Source organism: Juglans regia, chromosome 5 (genome assembly GCF_001411555.2).
Source record: "Juglans regia cultivar Chandler chromosome 5, Walnut 2.0, whole genome shotgun sequence".
NCBI classification, from domain to species: Eukaryota; Viridiplantae; Streptophyta; class Magnoliopsida; order Fagales; family Juglandaceae; genus Juglans; species Juglans regia.
In genome coordinates, this window is record NC_049905.1 from 20,113,939 (window position 1) to 20,132,049 (window position 18,111).

General features: G+C 33.3%; 2 protein-coding genes across 2 annotated transcripts; one reads left to right on the forward strand and one right to left on the reverse strand.

Moving 5' to 3' along the window:
• The first annotated feature begins 5,089 nt into the window (after positions 1–5,089).
• LOC108999118 (F-box/kelch-repeat protein At3g23880-like) lies at positions 5,090–6,220 on the forward strand. The gene has a single exon (XM_018975915.2). The coding sequence runs from the start codon at positions 5,090–5,092 to the stop codon at positions 6,218–6,220; it is 1,131 nt and encodes a 376-aa protein (XP_018831460.2).
• Positions 6,221–7,674: 1,454 nt separating this feature from the next.
• LOC108999274 (sanguinarine reductase-like) lies at positions 7,675–13,476 on the reverse strand. The gene is made up of 9 exons (XM_035690467.1): positions 13,109–13,476; positions 12,672–12,784; positions 12,457–12,510; positions 12,228–12,312; positions 11,851–11,956; positions 11,267–11,353; positions 11,041–11,138; positions 10,774–10,883; positions 7,675–7,931 (listed from the first exon to the last, which is right to left on the reverse strand). Exons 1-9 carry the CDS (start codon positions 13,404–13,406, stop codon positions 7,866–7,868), a joined length of 1,017 nt encoding a protein of 338 aa, XP_035546360.1. The 5' UTR covers positions 13,407–13,476; the 3' UTR covers positions 7,675–7,865.
• Between the last annotated feature and the right edge of the window lie 4,635 nt (positions 13,477–18,111).

Sequence of the window (18,111 nt, forward strand, 5' to 3'; positions counted from 1 at the left end):
GGAGAGCCAATCAACATTTTCATGCTTATATTATATATATGCGTGGCAGATAAGAGCTCTTCAGTGGGCATCTCGCGGCTATGATCCCACGAGTGACGAAGAGACCGTCTGAGTCTGCATGGGATTTCCATTTTCCACCCAATTATATATTATATATTATACATTCTAAGTCAAAGCATCATGGAAAACACGTTTATCTAATTAGATAAAACAGTTATTTTATAATAATAATATATATTTTTTTATAAAATTTGTAAAAATAATTTATGACATATTTAGCTTAGAAGATATTGCTTCAACTTTTATATTAATAATATAATTAATAGAATATTACAAATAAATTTTAACAAATAAATTAATTATTACGATCAGTACTTTAATTCTTGCCCGCACAAGTGCAGCAAGAAGTTGTTAGGAAACCATTAGGGGAAATATATAATTTCTAACATGCCTAGAGGAGACCATTCATAGACTATGAGTTGCCCATAAGAGAAAACGCTACAGGCTGACATGGTTGCCTATCCTTACCCCAACATAGTATGGTCCAAGGAAAATTGTACCAACGGGTTGAGCTAGTGCTTCCTTACTATTCCAATATAATCGCTTCTTTTGTGATATCTGTATTTTCGTCTATTTTAATTAAATAATTATTTTATTAATTAGTAATATTGGTTCTCTTGTTTTAAATTTCACGTGATTTTCATTGTATTATTTGTGATAACTAAGTTGTGAAACTTATTTTAACGTGCTTTTTGGATATTAATTATAGTTTAGTATTTAAATTGTTCTCTATTTTAATTTATTTAGTTGTTGGGCTTTATTGTTTTATTTTATTAATTTTTAGTTGTAGTGTTTTTATTCGGCTTTTTTCTTTTTCTTTTTCTTTTTTTGTCTTTTTATTTTATTGGGCTTGAATTTTTCGGATAGGGCTTGTTTTTCTTGGGTTTTCTCTGTTTTAGGCCTAGCCCGTTTGGCTTTGCGAAGCTCAGCTCAGCTCGTGGGCTTGTTTTCAGCCTAACCCTCTCTTTCTCAAATGGCGCCGTTTTGGCCGGCCCTTAGGGTTTTCTTCTTCTTTTCTTCTTTTCCTACGCACCGCTGCCTTCCTTCTTCTTCTTATTCTTCATCTTCTCGGTTTCCTCTGTTTTTCTCCATTGCAGGCCTTATCCGTAAGCCTCTTTGCTCGCCTCTCTCTCTCTCTCTCTCTCTCTCTCTCCGCTATTTCTCCTCTGTGCCCTGCACTCCGTGGTGAGAACCACCATCTGCCCTCACCTCAATTTCTCCCCATCCCATGCTCTATTTTTTGACCCCAGCCTGTGCCATGTTTTAACTCCAAACTGTGAGCATAACTGAGCCTTCATGCTCGCCACTCTCTCTATGTCGTTCCCTTAGTATTTTGGGTTCAAGCTTGTGAAAAACATGCTTGCATTTTCATTTCTTTTTCTCTCTACCCATGCTTTGAGAAGATTTTTTGGTTTCATCTTTCTTCATCTGCAAATCTGGTTGTGCCACAGCTCTACTCCTCATTTTTCATCTGGTCATAGCTTGCATTTTAATATCTATGATCTTGTTACTGTTTTGTTGCAAATCCGAGCTTTCTTTTCTCATCTCTTACATTATTTTTCATTTGTTTTACTCTTCACTGCAGGTCTTGTCTGTGAGCCTCCATGCTCGCCACTCTCTCTCTGTCGTTCTCTTTTGGTTTAGTGGAGTTGGTTTACGACTGAGCAACTGTTGTGAAAAGTGGCTAAAAGTGGGGAATAGGAGATGGAGTGGAGTTTCTGCTTGAAGGAACATTGGCTTTGGTCACAACGAGTTGGGCAAAAGTTAACGGATTTAACGGGAAACAAGAAAATTTAACTAGAGAAATAAGAAAAAACATTGTAGCAGTTAGATAGACATTTATTATAATAGAGTAGATATATTGACTTTATAATTCTTCTCAAATATTTTCTTTTGTGATCCTATATTTTTTATTAGAAAATGATAGTATGCCCCTTAAGTTCGTTCGAATTTGACCGTTCATGTGTTTTATTTTATTTATTTATTTATTTGTTAAGAAAATGACTATTAATATATTGATTTTTTTTTATATTTTTTAAAAATATTTAAAAATATTTAAAAATATTTAAAAATGTTTAAAAATTATTTAAAACAAAAAGTAAAAAACAAAAAAGAAAATTAAGTACAATTTGCACTAGTGGCACATCAAATGGGCAAACTTAAGAGGCATATATCGTAGCACTACCATTTTCTCTTTATTTCTAATTTTCCTTACGCGTTCATAATCAAGGTCCATACATTTAAGCAAGGTCTTTGTTCATTAATTTATCCTAATTATTAATTGTTCCTATATTTATTTGTACTTACCGCGACTTAAAAGGAAAGAGAAATGATTTTGCCACAAAGAAATTTTATAAAATTAAATCCACAAACTGACGTGACTTGATACAATACGTCAAATTATAAAATTATTTTTATTGTAAACTAGATCTAACATATTACATAAAATTATATCAATTTATAAGTTTCCTAATTTTATGAAATATTTTTGTGGTGGTAACATTCTCCAAAGGAAATGCATTTAGAAATTAGCAACACTACAAAATAGAGGGGGCAATCTTGTGATAAACACAGAAAGTAGCATGAGAACTATCAAAACATGTTAATGTTGTTACCAAGTATTATTCTGGGAATTGTGGATTTGAGGTTGAGAAAGCAATGTGAAAGATAGAATGATAAAGGGTTGTCAACCACACCTGATCTCCTGTGGGAAGCAAGGGCGCCACATGTACAGCAGTTTTTGGATGGATCGATGCAGGCTGGCTAGCTCTTTAATTTCCTCATACGTACGTACCCCTAATCTCAAGGCTGTTGTTGAAATTATTGAAACTTTTGATGAGTTGAAAGGGTACGTATGGGGTGTGTGTGTGTGTATAAAAGCTTTTTGTCGAGTCTATCTGCTGCGACGACTAATTTTTACAGAAAAATATATATTTGCAGCGAAAAATAAGCTTTTTGTGGCGACAATATGTCTTCGTAGAATAAAATTATATCTATTGTGGTGTGTTCATTTGAACTCGATTACCTATCACAAAAAAAAAAAAATATATATATATATATATATATATTGTGCGTTGTTATATTTAACAAGAACTACTACTTCTTTAACTTATGATCATGATTCCTATATATAAATATATGCTAATAATTAATTCTTTTGTTGTTATTATATATTAGGGATTAATATTTCGTCCAAATTTCTTAAATAGATTAATTCCCATTAAGAAACCTGTACATGAAGCTAATATATAATTGCATTCAACTATCTTTTACAGTTTTATTTGTAACAAATCATATATAATTATTTTGTCACGAAATGATCAATTACTTATATAATAATATCTTATCTTTCACATAAATTATAAGATCCAACCCCTATTCTATTATATATATAAGTATAGTTTCTTATATATGTGTGTATATAAAAAGACACGACCAAAAAAAGTTAAGTAATATTGACACCATAAGTATTAATTTAAATGTAAGAGGAATATATAATTATTAGAACTATGCATTTAATTGATATGATAAGATTTGATTTGTTAGAGAAATTTAAAATTAAGTTTTTTAGTAAATTAAATCTTAACAATTCTGCTTAATTTGCATTGGTCCCGTAGAGGTTTTAACAACCTCCAATATAATTCCATCATATCAGCAATTCTATACAAATTAGACGAGGAGCATCACACTAAATAAAATAGAAATATTTCTGCAGAAACTCAACCTCGTCGAAGCCTTAAGCCAGTCGAACCTCAGCCTCAACCTTGACATCACAGAAATCAACTCTTGTCGCCGTCACCCACCGCCGCATGTCACTAGTTCCGTCACCCTCCAATAATTTCGCCGTCGAGCACCATCTCCGTCGCCCACCATCTCCCCTGGATTATCATACTGGCTATTTTTTTTGTCTACTCGATCGTGCTGTTTGCTTCTCTAGAAAAGAAAAAAAAAATCTTCTACAAAAAGGATCGGAATAGCTAATTTAGTCCATAAAGCTACAAAAGTTCCACCATAAACATGGTGCTTTATTTTTTTTATTTATTTTTTGCTCTGCTCCTAGCTAATAGATCCAAATCTCCTCATAATCTCATGTTCCTAACCCTCTCGTGCTTAGACTAGTTTGAAAAACCAACTTCCGAACAACAACCGAAGACCATTTGATCAGAATCATGTGTATTTTAAAACTCAATCGATGCAAATGGAAAAACATGTGCAAAAAGATACAGACAGCAAAACAAAATCCATCCCATCGAATCATTCCCTTATCAATCAAATTTAAAATTTTTAATGAAAAAGAATCCACTTGAGCATCAGATCGGAGTAGTGGACGTGTGAGGCTTCCTCACCGACGAGCAGATCGGCAATAGTGGACTTGTGAGGCTTCGATGGAAGAGGGAGGGAGGGAGAAGGGTTTTTACTAAGGACATTCTTTCACAATTATTATGTGTGGACAGGTATATGAGATTTGAAATAGAAGAACTACGCGGTAAAATTTTATTAGAGGGCTATTATTTGAGGAAAAACAGACCGACCGGTTATAAGATTTCCTCTTAAATATATCATGTGAATGAAGGGTGTTTGCTCTTATACATATAGAAGAACTCCAGCTACTTAGAACAAAAATAAATTAGTAGAACTATAATAATATTACAACGTCTATGACTCTTATTCCCGCAGTCTTCGTATTGGAACCAAACGGTGTGAAATTTGAACAACCCATTGGCCGCGAATAGCCAGCTTGTACGCAACAAGCAATACAGCTCTAGCCCTAGTCTTCGCCGTAGAATTCCTTTAACCGATATAAAAAAACCCTAGCTACTTCTCTCCTTCGTATAAATCCATGCCAAACTTTATGAAACCAGCAAGATCAGCCGGCCGCACATCACCTCTCCCACGTTGCCTGTAAGTTCTTCCCTCACCCTAATTTGTTTTTTTTTTTCTCGTACGTCTTCTTCTTTCACGCCACACTGCCCAGCCAACATCTTGAGCAAACCCGGCCTATATATAGCAAGCAAACAAACAAGCTAGCATGGCGTCTCATATCCCTTCAGATCTTCTCTATGAAATCTTTTCACGACTACCCATCAAGTCACTTTTCCGATTCAGGTGCGTCTCTTCTCTATGGCGCAGCATCATCGACGATCCATGCCTCGCTTATATGCACCAAACCCGATGTGCTGAAGAACCTAACGTTTTAGTTTTCCACCATCCCGGCAAGACAACGGACGTAATATTTAGTCCGGAAGGGAGATTCTCAGAGGCTAGTTTGCGTAGTTTTTCAAAGTTTGTAACTTTGAAAGGCTATAATCTACAGTGCATCTGTAATGGGCTGTCTTGCTTCACAAAAAGTAATCATGCTGACGAAAGCATCGTGGTTTTGTTTAACCCTATTAGGAAACAAGTTGTATCCCTGCAGCCAACACCAGCAGCATATCCATCTCGGCGGCCTTCTCCTACACAAAATGGCCTGACATACTACGGGTTAGGCTTTGATTGTTCAAAAAACACGTACAAGATCGTTCGAGTGTTTGATGATGAATCCAACAGTACTGCTTTTCATGGTGAAGTATTCACACTTGGTACGAACTCATGGAGAGCCATTCCCAAAGACCCTCCTTGTCCTTTATTTGGATTGCCTGTATTTGCATCTGGAAATCTTCATTGGCTTGCTTACCCTAGTGATCATGATCATGTAGATGAACAAGGTCATCATCATCGAGTAGGCTCTAAGATTGTTTCGTTTGATATTTCCAAGGAAGAATTTGGCTTGATTTATCCACCTAAATTTAGGTGGCCGGGTTGTTTGCTTGATCTAAATGGAAATTTGGCTATTGTTGTCGTTGATTGCTCGAAGCTCAGGCCGCCGCACATCGATATTTGGGTATTGAAGGAATACGAAAGGAAAGATCAATGGGTCAAAGAGTACGATATTGATCTAAAACCAGCAAGAACCTGTTTTTTCTTCAATAGACTTGCAGCCATTTTAGAGCTAGTGGAATTTGGCGGAGGGCTCCTATTGAGGTGCCCTGGAAGGTTATTTTTTTGTGATCCAAAGACTGGTAGGGTAAGGCAGTTCTCTATTCCAAAGCTCTGTTTTGGGACAGAGGCCCTATGTCACAAGGGCAGCATATTATCAATTTCTGGGTTTCAGACAAATTAGTAATTCTCAAGGGTCTGATCAACTTTACTCTTTTATTGTTCTTGTTTGATTTTTCTAACTTTATAATATTAATTCTAGTCAAGGGTACTGAAGATTTTGGAACTTATTTCAGCAGATACTGTTAATCATTCATCTTATAATCTTCTCCCAGCTAGCTCTCTCTCACTATTTCTTTCATCATCTTTTGCAAAATCATGATCATTTGCTGATGCAGTCTGCTATGCTTTCGTTTCTACCATTTCATTGTTTATTTGTAGAGTACTCATATGATCATGCATGCAAGACCTTTAATTGCCCAAGCCAAGTAGAGCATGAGTGGCGCTGGTTCGACATGCAATGACTAATTAGAAATTAGATTAAGGCCCTGTTCGATTTCACAAATGGTCTCAATCCATCTCATCTCAATATCTAAATACCATTCAAACACAAACACTTTTCAATTTCAATTATTCAATTTTTTCATCTAATCATTATCTAATCAATACAACTTTTCTAAACTTCTAAACAAAACACAAAACAATTTAATTTTTTTCAATCTCAAAATAAAAATAATATTAAAATATTATATTCTAATAATATCTTAACTGTATAATATATTTATTAAACTTTTATCTCTCATTTTTCAAAACTCCATAAATCATCTTAATTCAAATTATTTCACTATTATTCACAATCTATCTTATTATTATTCACATATTTCTCAACTCATTTCATTTGCGTAACCAAATGATACCTACACTTTAACAAATTTCATTTTTAGAAAAGAAATTTATTAGGGACTGCATAAAAGTACTTATTTGGGACAAAATTTAAATTTCGTCTCAAAACATGGATGAGGTTCTCAAGGCATCCGTTCGAACTAGATCTTAAAAATAGAAATACGTTCGAATGGGTAAAAATAGGTTCAAACATAGAGTTAACGTCTGTTTAAATGGTTTAGTCTATGTTCGAATAATAATTTTAAAGAGAAAGTATATATAATTTTACAAGAAAAAGTTCAAAGCCGTGCGAACTTAAATTTTATATTCGAACATGTGTTTTTTTGTGAAAAAATCTAGCAGAACAGTTGCAAGACAGTTCGAACTCAAAGAAATTGGATTTGAACTAATTCAATCATCACATTTAGTCATTCGAACGACTTGTTTGGTGGGAAATCATAAAAGAAAATTGGTGAAAATTTGATTCAATACTGTTTGAAGAGAAGTGTTCGAACGATATGAACTTAGTTCAAACCAAAAATAAAGGTTCGAACGTGATTGTTTAATTAAATAATTTATTAAAAGACATCCAAAATACCTTAAAAATAAATATTTTTTTTTAATTTATTAGTTATCATTTTCAAAATATAAAAATATAGATATATTATATAGTATTATTTATGGTGAATTAAAATATTTCATATTTCATAAATTAATTTTATGTAATAAATTTAAAAATGCAGACTACTTCCGGGATTGTTGTAAACATGATTTAAACTTCTAGAAGAGGAAGAAAAAATAGAAAGAAACTAGAATACAAGAAAATATATAATTACAGCTACAATTATCCATATAAATTACAATAACTGGTTATTTGCATCCCTGTAGAGAATAATTTATGGCCTATGCATATCTTCACATCGGCCTTCCGCAGCATGTGGGTTCAATCAGTGGCCTTCCGCAGCATCGAATAGCTCTCGCCACTTTTGTGGATCACTTCCTGGCCCTTCCCCCTGCATACAAATTTCAGTCCGGCAAACAATGTCTCAAGTATGACAGAATATGGTAAAGTTAACTGGAAGTGATCACAAGCAGTTGCCATGAATAAAATTCAATTAAATACACAATTTCAACTCCAGAAAAATATATTAACAAATGAGTGAGACAGCAGACTCTGATTCAAGGCCTGATAAATTTGTATTGCACAACAATGGTCTATAGCTTTAGGATAAGTACTCACAAAAGGGAAAATACAGGATGTGATCTAATACGTCTCTTTCTGCTTTAATTTATAGATTCTCACGAAGGTAATATCCAATGTGGAAGAAGGAAAAGGAGCATTTTCATCAATAAAATGAGACATTGGATAATGTTGAATGTCAGGAAACAACCAAATTCAAAACTTTTAGGAGACAATTGAAGACACATTTTGTTTGTCATATCCGGAACATAGTGATTAAAGCCAACTCCATAATGCAGTAAGTTCAGATTCAGCCTTTTGACAAAGAGTCAAAAATCAATAAAATGTCTTCAATTTAAAAGGTACTACACATAAGCTCAGAACTATGGTTGCTCCAAACATCACATGCTCATGAAAGCCATAAACTTGTTACTTATTTCATGTAATGGAGTAGAAAACACTTTGATAATATTAACACTTCAAATTCAGCCACAATGAAGGAACTCAAGTTGACAAACTGAACAGAGAACTTTAGAAAGAGAAACTCCCCCTTCTCTCTAGAACAAAGAAAAGGATCTTTTCTTTCTTGGGTGAGTAAGAGTAAATTAAGAGGGAAAAATTATAGAAAGGCACACGGTTATACCCCAACAAATACAACACACAGAAACTCTCAAGTTGAGGAAGACACCAAAAGACTGAGACAATCCCCCATCACCAGTAATGAAACCAGTAATGGGTCGACAATAGTACTGAACAGGGCATCAATGCAAATATCGAGAAAATGAAGCGAGTCTGAACTGTTTTGTCATAGAGAAAATGAAATGAGTCTGAACTGTTTCATCATAATTTAATTATAATCCTTATAACCAGACGTTAGGATCTATTATTTATCTTAAACAATTCTTAGTATTGGCTGATTTTTATTATGTTTGAACTCTTCATACAGCAATGCATAAATCAACATCATTGACAAAGAATATCACATCAGCTCAAGCTACTTATTGAATGTAGTTTGTCAGAGTAAAGTGAAAAATGCATATGAGTGCCTAGAAGCAGAGATGTGGTGGATGTGCATTTCAAACAGATATTTAGATAAAATAACCACATATACGGCAAGATAATCAAAGAACTTTGGAGTAACTATTGCATCAACGTCCACAATGAACTCGTCTACTCACTTGAACATTTTACATTTTTTTTCCTGTGTGTCCAATTCCTTTTATTTTTTCCCAATTATACGCTTTTTCATATTTTTCCTTTCAAGCAAACTATACAGATTTAACATTAAATTCATCTAGTTCAAATGATGAATCCATGCATGACACGTGATTACAAATGGTTGCAATATTTCCAACTGGCCACTCTACATGTAAGATACCCCAAACTGTTTCACTTGCAACAATAGTTAACAAGACTGTTACAATAACTCCCATTGTTGTCAGACTCATTCAGCATGGTTGGGTGATTAAGAGAAGATTACTGTGGTAAACACTTAGGGTAGTAGAGTGGGTGGGTTCTTGGTAGCGGCATCTAGTTCTCTTTAGAGATAGGTTTAGAAGGAAGTGTGACCTTTCTTCTCCAGGAAGCCTTTTTCGATTATTCTTCCCTGGTTGGACATTAATAAGGCAATTCTCAAATCTTTTTTGATAATTTCCGACTCTTGAGGCAATGCTGGAATTCTATTTGGCTCTCTAAAGTTAGTAAACCAAACAACGGGATATATTGTGATTTGTTATAACCAACTGAAGTGGCCAGAATAGCATCTAATTCATAACAATAGGAACTCCAAAACCTCGTCAATTATATCATTATTTCTGTTATTAATATCATTTTTATTAAGAAGTAAGCAAAACGTCAGCAATTGTATTAGCTTATATATAATTTGGAGAGGAAGTGTAGAGCATAGTAGGTGGTCGAAGTAAACCACCCCATTGTGTTCAATGATATCATCTCACCATGAAGTTAACTCGTGGAATATTTGGTCAGTAATCCCCTATGCTTTAGCCAAGCTAAGCTTCGCTCCTTGTGCAATTTTTTTTAGCAAAAAGATCATGCACTATCACAAGTTTTGAATCAAATCCCTCCATTAGAATTTCCCATTTCACCCTAGATGATGGAAAACATGTGGAAAAATATTACTTTTTATTAAAAAAAAAATAATAATAATAAATATAGTTCTTTTTCTAATAAAAAAAAATTCCAAGGTGGGAGGGGAGGTTTCCCCTCACAACTTGGTTTTTTTCTGTATTTATTAATAAATTATAACTTCTTTCCTTTTAATTTCTTTTTTTAAATAAGAAAAAATAATTTTCTCCGTAGCAACTTGTGGGGCTGCCACATGCTTTCCACTGATTAAGGTGGACAGAATTTCTTATGATGAGTCCTGATTCAAAACTTGTGATGGCACAGTGTCATGCCTAAAAAACTGCACAAGGTGCGAATCTCAGCATAGCTAAAAAAAAGAGGGAGTTACGGACCAAATTCTCAAATTGTAATTGTCACAATATTTTGAATGAGTCCATTTTCTATTCTGCACAGAAATGTTGTTGTGAGTTCAAGAAATAGCAGCCCTTACATTGTCTCTTATGAATTTCTTTTTGTTTTAGTCTGCAAAAAAGCTATGGGTTTCTGATTCAAATTCTCTACCATTAAATCAATCATTAACAAGAGATTACCTCAACTGAATTAATTTCGTAAATTTTCCCTTCAGTAGATTCTATGTCCAGTGCCTGCACGCATGCTTCTGCAACTACAAGTCTGCTAGCCTCTCCAATAAGTTTATCTCCTGTAACATATATAAAAATGCCAGACAAGAGATATAAAAAAACTTGAAAAGGAAGAATGTTTCAAAAAATTATAGATACAGATGATCATAGTATTCAGATCATGTGATAAAGAAACATGTTGGAAGTTGTTCCTGAAACAAATTGTTTACAGTATACCTTGACCTATAAGGACTGCTCGTCTTTTTCCAGCAGTAGCTTTGAGTAAAGTATTTAGATCATATGACGTGTAAGGTCCATCTGTCAATCTACCAGGTCTGGTTCACAAGAGAAGTATAAACATATATAAAGTATAAGACATCATTTTGCTAGGCTGGGGTCCCTCTCTAATCATTATGAATTCATTTTCTCACCACCGAATAAACAATATGTATTTGCTACATACCTTAATATGGTAAATGGAAGGCCAGAATTGCGAAGAAAATCCTCTCCCATCTTTTTAAATTTCAGAACACCAAAGAGATTCATAATGCTATAAAAATAATACAAAATAATAAAATAAGTCAATGGTAATAGAAAGTACGCAAAATTTTATGTCGACTGTATATAGGATTCTAGGAATATAATGGGAACACCATGCGGTTAAAACTTCATAACAAGCATTTTGAAAAAACTATAGCCATAACTAGAAGAGAAAAGTAGAAATTCTCACTCCCAAACATATGGTGTATGTTATATATGTACTGCTCTTATTTGTAAGAGATATCCTCAAAGAACCACCAAAGAAAGTGTACAGAATATGTGAATTCCTAAAGAAACTTTGAAATTGGAAATCATGTGAATATGTGCATTCGGCAAATATATATTTGTAAGGTAATAAAATTTATATTCAAATACTTCCTTATAAGTGCTTACTTTGTAATTTATAACAAAATAAATTACATCACATATATTACTTGTACCAACATTAGAGACCGATCAAAAAGTGCTTATTTTGTAATTTCCCATCCAATTAACAAATATTCTTACCTCCAAGGTAGTTCACTGGACTTTGTTACACCTACTGATGAAACAAGAACAATTCTCTTCAGTGAAGAAGGCAGTGCAGATACAAGATTTCTCACACCCTCCCAATCTTCAATTAAAAACTTATAGTCAAAAACGCTGAAAGCATACATTGATGTGTAAGTGTGTGGGTGGTCAAACATGCATTCATGTGTATACATATTATAACTGCAATTTAAAGGCACAAGAATGATGTACTCTAACTACTACCCAGGACCATTCTTCAGCGCACAGGCACTAATACATAAGAGAATTGCAGATTGTGTTATCAATGCTGTTACTTGCAGATTCTGGTTTTCTGGATGCTAAAATTAATAACAAATACAGAATATAAGCCTGACCTACTCTTTCTGGGGTATTATCCCTATCCCACCGTCTTGAAGGAAAGGCTGTTGTTCCTGTACAGCAAATTACATGTGTGACTCCCTGAAAGAAAAGGTTTTAACAACAGAAGTCACGCATTAGAAAATTACACAATTTTTTATTAAGACAAGAACACCTTCATCTTCTTTTCAGAAAATAAATAAAACAAAATAAAGGAAAGCGGAATTCGGTAAAGTAAAAGATTACCTCAAATATAGATGGATCTAAATCGTCTGGGTTTCGAGTATCCCCTTTAAACACCTATCAAGTTGAAGAGCTCCATGATTACAAAATCTAACATCCCGAGGGAAATTAACAATTATATAGTAGAAAATTTTGTTTCGCACCATAACATTATGCCCAAAAAATAAAGATAATATTTGCATTATTCAGAGCTTCATAATAAGTCAGAAGAATGCTACCTCCAATGTCTCCTCATCTTGTTCACCAAACAAGGTGATTGCTTTCTCAGGTTCTCGCAGTAATAGCCGAGACTTGATATTCCGGCTGAGCAATGATGCCACTACCAACTGCCCTGGAAGGATAGAAAAGCACTAAACTTGCAAACCTCCTCAACGAAATAAAAAAAGTCGGTGTTACAGTGAAAAATAAGAATGATAACAAGAATTCTGTCAATGAAAATTCGCATATGCTAGTCCTCCTTCTATTTTCACCGTCATATTGGAAATATTATCTTATTAGAATCGCTTATATGTGGATTATATTCAATATAAAATAAAAACAAAAGCAGAAACTGAAACTGAAAAACAACACAGAAAGATATAAATGGATAGATAAGTACATAGGCATCCATGTTATTTCATGAACAGCAGAGGAAAAGAGCAAGACTAAAGATTACCAACGCCGCCGGAGCCGCCCACGACGAGAACGAGCTTAGAAGACGAAGAAGGAGTGGTTCTGGAATCATGGGTAGGTACTGAACTTGGGGATTGGATGAGTTCCTCCTTGACAGCGTTAAGTGCCGGCGATCCTCTTCTAGAGCTTGAAATGCTCTCAGAAGAAGCAACTAGGGAGTAAGAACTTGAAGGTGGAATGGTAAGACAAGGGATTCGTTGAGGGGGTCTCGAGAATACCTCAACTGGGAATGGGGAAACGGGAATTGGAATGAATCCAGGGAGTCGGGAAGCCATGAACATGAAGCAGAGAGACAGAGAGAGAGAGCGAGCGAGAGAGAGATCGACGAAAAGAGAGACAGCGAGAACGGTTGTGTGGTACTGGTTAAATTTAAATGGGTTGCCAAAATAATTCATTTTTAAGATATCATATTTCTAATGTTAGTTACAATCATTTGTTTAAATTATGTGGATCACTACGTTCTCATTAAAAGTTAGTAGGATCCATCTATGGTGTAAATCGGACCGGTCTCGTTTGGGATGTTTCGGCCCATCATTTTTCCGGCTTGGATCGATTATCCCTAGTAGACCGGATAGGACGATTAGCTATCGATCGACCAATTTCAAATGGAACCCAATCATACAAAAAAGCTCAACATTCTAGAAGTATACAAACAAGTCCGTAATGTATATTTTCAGTCCATTAGTATAAAAAAGTCCATAATGTATGATTTTAAATAATACAACTATTTCACTATATTTACACATTTTTTTACTTGAAAATAGCTTAAAAAATTGTTCAAATTATCAAAATTGATAATTATATATTAGTTAATTGATATTAGTTAATTAATAATTATATATTTGATATTAGTTAATTAATAATTATATATTTAACATTTTATATTGTCAATAGTCATAGGTTAGATAAAAATTACATAATTCACTTATCCAAATATTAGATAAAATAGTATATACAATTTATAAAAAATATATTTAAAAATATATATTTATAGTTAGGTCAGTCCGGTCTAATTCGGGATGAAAAAATCCCACCCCGAGACTGGACCGAAACCCATTTGGTTCCACAAATGGAGGACCAAAATCGACCAAACAAATTGTTTGTCTGGTCCGATCCAAACCGATCCATTCGGTCAGGTCAATTTTTTCGGTCTGGGACCGAAAATTTTACAACCCTATTTAAAAAAAAAAAAAAGTATCGACTTGAATATTTTAGAACTATACAAATCATTTCCTTAATAGTAAGAGAAGTGTTAAATACAAAGAGCATCTATAAAAGTAAATTATAATAAAAATAATTTTACAATTTGATAAACCATATCAAACCGCGTTAATTTATAAAATTATTTTTTGTATAATTTTTTTGTGGTTAAAGTATATCTGTAATATCAATATCTATTGCTTTTACATTGGTGAACTATTTATAAAATAATATTGACAATACAAGTTTTATAAAAGACAACTTAAATGAATTTAAAAACCATGAAACAATGTTGAAAATGTTGTAAAACTTAAAGGAAATAGTAAGAATGCAATGTAAAAGTAGTTTTTCAGAAGCTTAATATCATTTATTTTGAATTTTTTGTGTTATACAAATGGTTTTCATGACACCCTTTCATAGATTTAGGAGGATAAGGAATATGAAGTGATGATACATTGATGAATTTATGAATTCCAAGAGTTGGTACATGAATGTGGTAGAATTCTAAAAGGTAGAATCTAAATGATTATTCACCAAGTTCATTTATATATATTTATAACACTCCTCATTGGATGACCATACATAAAGAAAATGCATTGTTAAAACATTGTCATGGAAAAACCCGATGAGAAAAAATCAATAGCGAAGGAAATAGAGTACAATATTATTTTATACCTTGGAATGCTGTAGGATTGCCTCGTCAAAACCTTGCAAAGGAAAACCCAATGAGAAAAAGCCTTCGTGAAGGAAAAATGGTACAATCCATTTGATTATTTTCTCCCCCTCAAAAGTATGTAGAGCTTCAATCGTTTATTATAAAATATCATTGAGTTGACGCATTCCAATTTTGTGTACCAACTTCTTAAATATTACAGATGGTAATGCTTTAGTGAATAGATTCGTCAAATTATCACCTGATCGTATGTGCTTGATATCAATACCACTGCTCTTCTGAAGTTCATGTGTATAAAATAACTTTGGCAAAATATGATTGGTTTCATCACCTTTGATATAGCCTTTTTGATTTGTGTGATTCAAACAACATTATATTCATATAATGTTGTTGGGCTAATTTTGATTGTAGATAAACTACACTTTTCTCGAATGTGTTGAATTACTGATTTTAATCAAATGCATTATCGGCTTGCTTCATGAATCGCAATAATCTCTGAATGGTTGGAAGAAGTAGCAACTAATGTTTGATTCACAAGTCTCAATGAAATAGTTGTACCTCCACAAGTGAACAGATATCCTATTTTTAATCTTCCTTTATGCGAATCGAAAAGGTAAACTAAGGGCTTGTTTGGATTCGCAAGTTATCTCAGCTCATCTCAACTCATCTCAACTCATCTCACTACTATTCATTACTATTCAGCAACTTTAACTCATAAATCTCACTACTATTCACAACTCATCTCATTACTATTCACAATCTATCTCAGCTCATCTCAAGTCATCTCAAGTCATCTTCGAATCCAAACATCTCCTAAGTTTGCATACCTAGCTAATTGAGGATTTGATAATTTTGGATAAAACAATCACATGTCAACCGTTCCATGAAGGTAACGTAGAATATGTTTGATCCCATTCCAATGCCTTTTAGTTGGTGCAAAACTGTATCTTGCTAGTAAGTTAACTAAAAATGCAATATTTGCTCGTGTGCAATTTGCAAGATACATCAAAGTACCAAATGCAATTAAATATGATACTTTAAAACCAAGAATTTTTTTTGTTGTATTCTTGAGAGTAAAATGGGTATTTTTTCACATCAAGTGATCAGACAGCCATTGGAGCACTCAAATGATATGTTTTGTCCATGAAAAAGTGCTTCAGAAGTTTTTTTGTATATATTGACTGATGGACAAGTACTCCATTTGAAAAGTGCTCAATTTGTAGACGAAGATAAAATTTTGTTTTTCCAAAGTCTTTCATTTCAAACTTATTTTTTAAATAATTTGCGACTTTTATGAGCCTTTTGGAGTTCCAATAAGATTTAAATCATCTATATATATCTCAATAATAACAAATTTGGAATCTAAATTTTTTAGGCAAACACATGGACAAATTGGATTATTTTTAAATCCTTATTTTGTTATACATTCACTGAGACAATTATACCACATGCGTCCGAATTACTTTAATCCCTATAAAGATCTTTGTATTTTGATAGAACGAATACTTCGAGATTTTACATGTTTTAGTCATTATATATCCTTCAGGAGTTTTCATATAAATATCATTATCCAGTAATCTATATAAATATATAGTAACTAAGTTGTAAGACTATTGGTCTGGACTGGAAAAACCGACCGGACAGGACTGATATTCTTATTGGTTAGTCTCGAGGTATGGTTTTTTTAGACTGGATCGAATCGAGACCGACCAATCTAAATGTAATTGCATCCACAACAGGGTAATATGTTTCTTCATAATTAATATCAGGCTTCTGCGAGAAATCTTGTGCAACAAGTTGTGCTTTGTATGTCACGATTTTATTTTTCTAGTTACGTTTACGTACAAATATCCACTTATATTCAATAGGCACCACACCTTTAAGTGTTTGAGAAACAAGTCCAAATAATTTACGCTTTGCTAGTGACATCAATTTTGCATGAATTGCTTCTTTCTATTTTGGCCAATCATTTCTACGTCAATATTCATTGACGGTTTTTTGTTCATTTTCATTATCACTTCTAGTAAAATCAATAACAACTTTAAATGATAATATGTTGTCGATAACAATCTTATTTCTATCAAATAATTATTTCATACTTATATAATGTATCGAGCTCTCATTATTTTTAAGTACCTTTCCCCTTCAAGAGATAACTCTTCAGGAGATTCCTTTTCAGGGAATTCCACTTCAAGAGATTATATTTTAGGAGAATTTTGAACAGAAAGTTTGAATGGATCTATAGCTCGTGTTGTCTATTTTGTGGATATGGTCTCTTTAAGAGCACCGATTTCTTTTATTTATACTTTTATCTTTCGAGAAGTCTTATTCTTTACACCAATAGGCATTCCATACTTCAAGCTTGTCTTAGACGCTTTAGCTATTATATTGATTGTCCAACAGGGACATCAATCTTTGTTGAAATATTAGTAGCCAGAATGTGAGACTTCACTATTTTCTTATTGTTAGTAAAGGTATCCGGTAATTGATTTGCAATAGTTTGCAAATAAATAATCATTTGAACCAGTTCACATTGATTTGCACAAGGATCAAGGTGATATATCGTGAAAGTGTTTCATATTATTTATTTTTGTACTTCTGACAACTTTTCTCCTCCTAATGGTGGGAAGACTATTTCATCAAAATAACAATTTTCAAAACGAGTCTTAAAAATATTTCTACTTAAAGGCACAATATATCTAATGATGGAGGGAAAATCAAAACAAACATAAATTCCAAGTCTACGTTGACGACTCATCTTAGCGCATTGGGGAGTTGCAATTGGAACATATATAGCACAACAAAAAGTACGAAGATAAAAAATATTTAGTTGTTTACCAAATGCAAGTTACAATAGAAAATATTAATTAGAGACAGTTGGTCCCATTTAAACCAATTATGCAGCATACAAAATTGCATGTCCCCAAGCATAGAGATGTAGTTTTATTTTAAAAAGTAATGGTCTAGCAATTAATTGTAAATATTTAATAAATGACTCAGCTAGACCCTTTTAAGTATGTGTATGGGCAGCATGATGTTCGACATTAATCCCAACTAATATGCAATAATCATCAAAAGTTTTAGATACAAGTTCTTCTGTATTATCCAATCAA

Bases quoted from the DNA above. Each gene is read 5' to 3' on its own strand.
- LOC108999118 (XM_018975915.2), top strand. From the start codon at position 5,090: ATGGCGTCTCATATCCCTTCAGATCTTCTCTATGAAATCTTTTCACGA.
- LOC108999274 (XM_035690467.1), bottom strand. From the start codon at position 13,406: ATGTTCATGGCTTCCCGACTCCCTGGATTCATTCCAATTCCCGTTTCC. The intron at 12,785-13,108 runs GTAATCTTTAGT...CTATCCTTCCAG, and splicing joins GGGCGGCTCCGGCGGCGTTG to GGCAGTTGGTAGTGGCATCA. The intron at 11,957-12,227 runs GTCAGGCTTATA...TTTTAATTGAAG, and splicing joins TAATACCCCAGAAAGAGTAG to ATTGGGAGGGTGTGAGAAAT.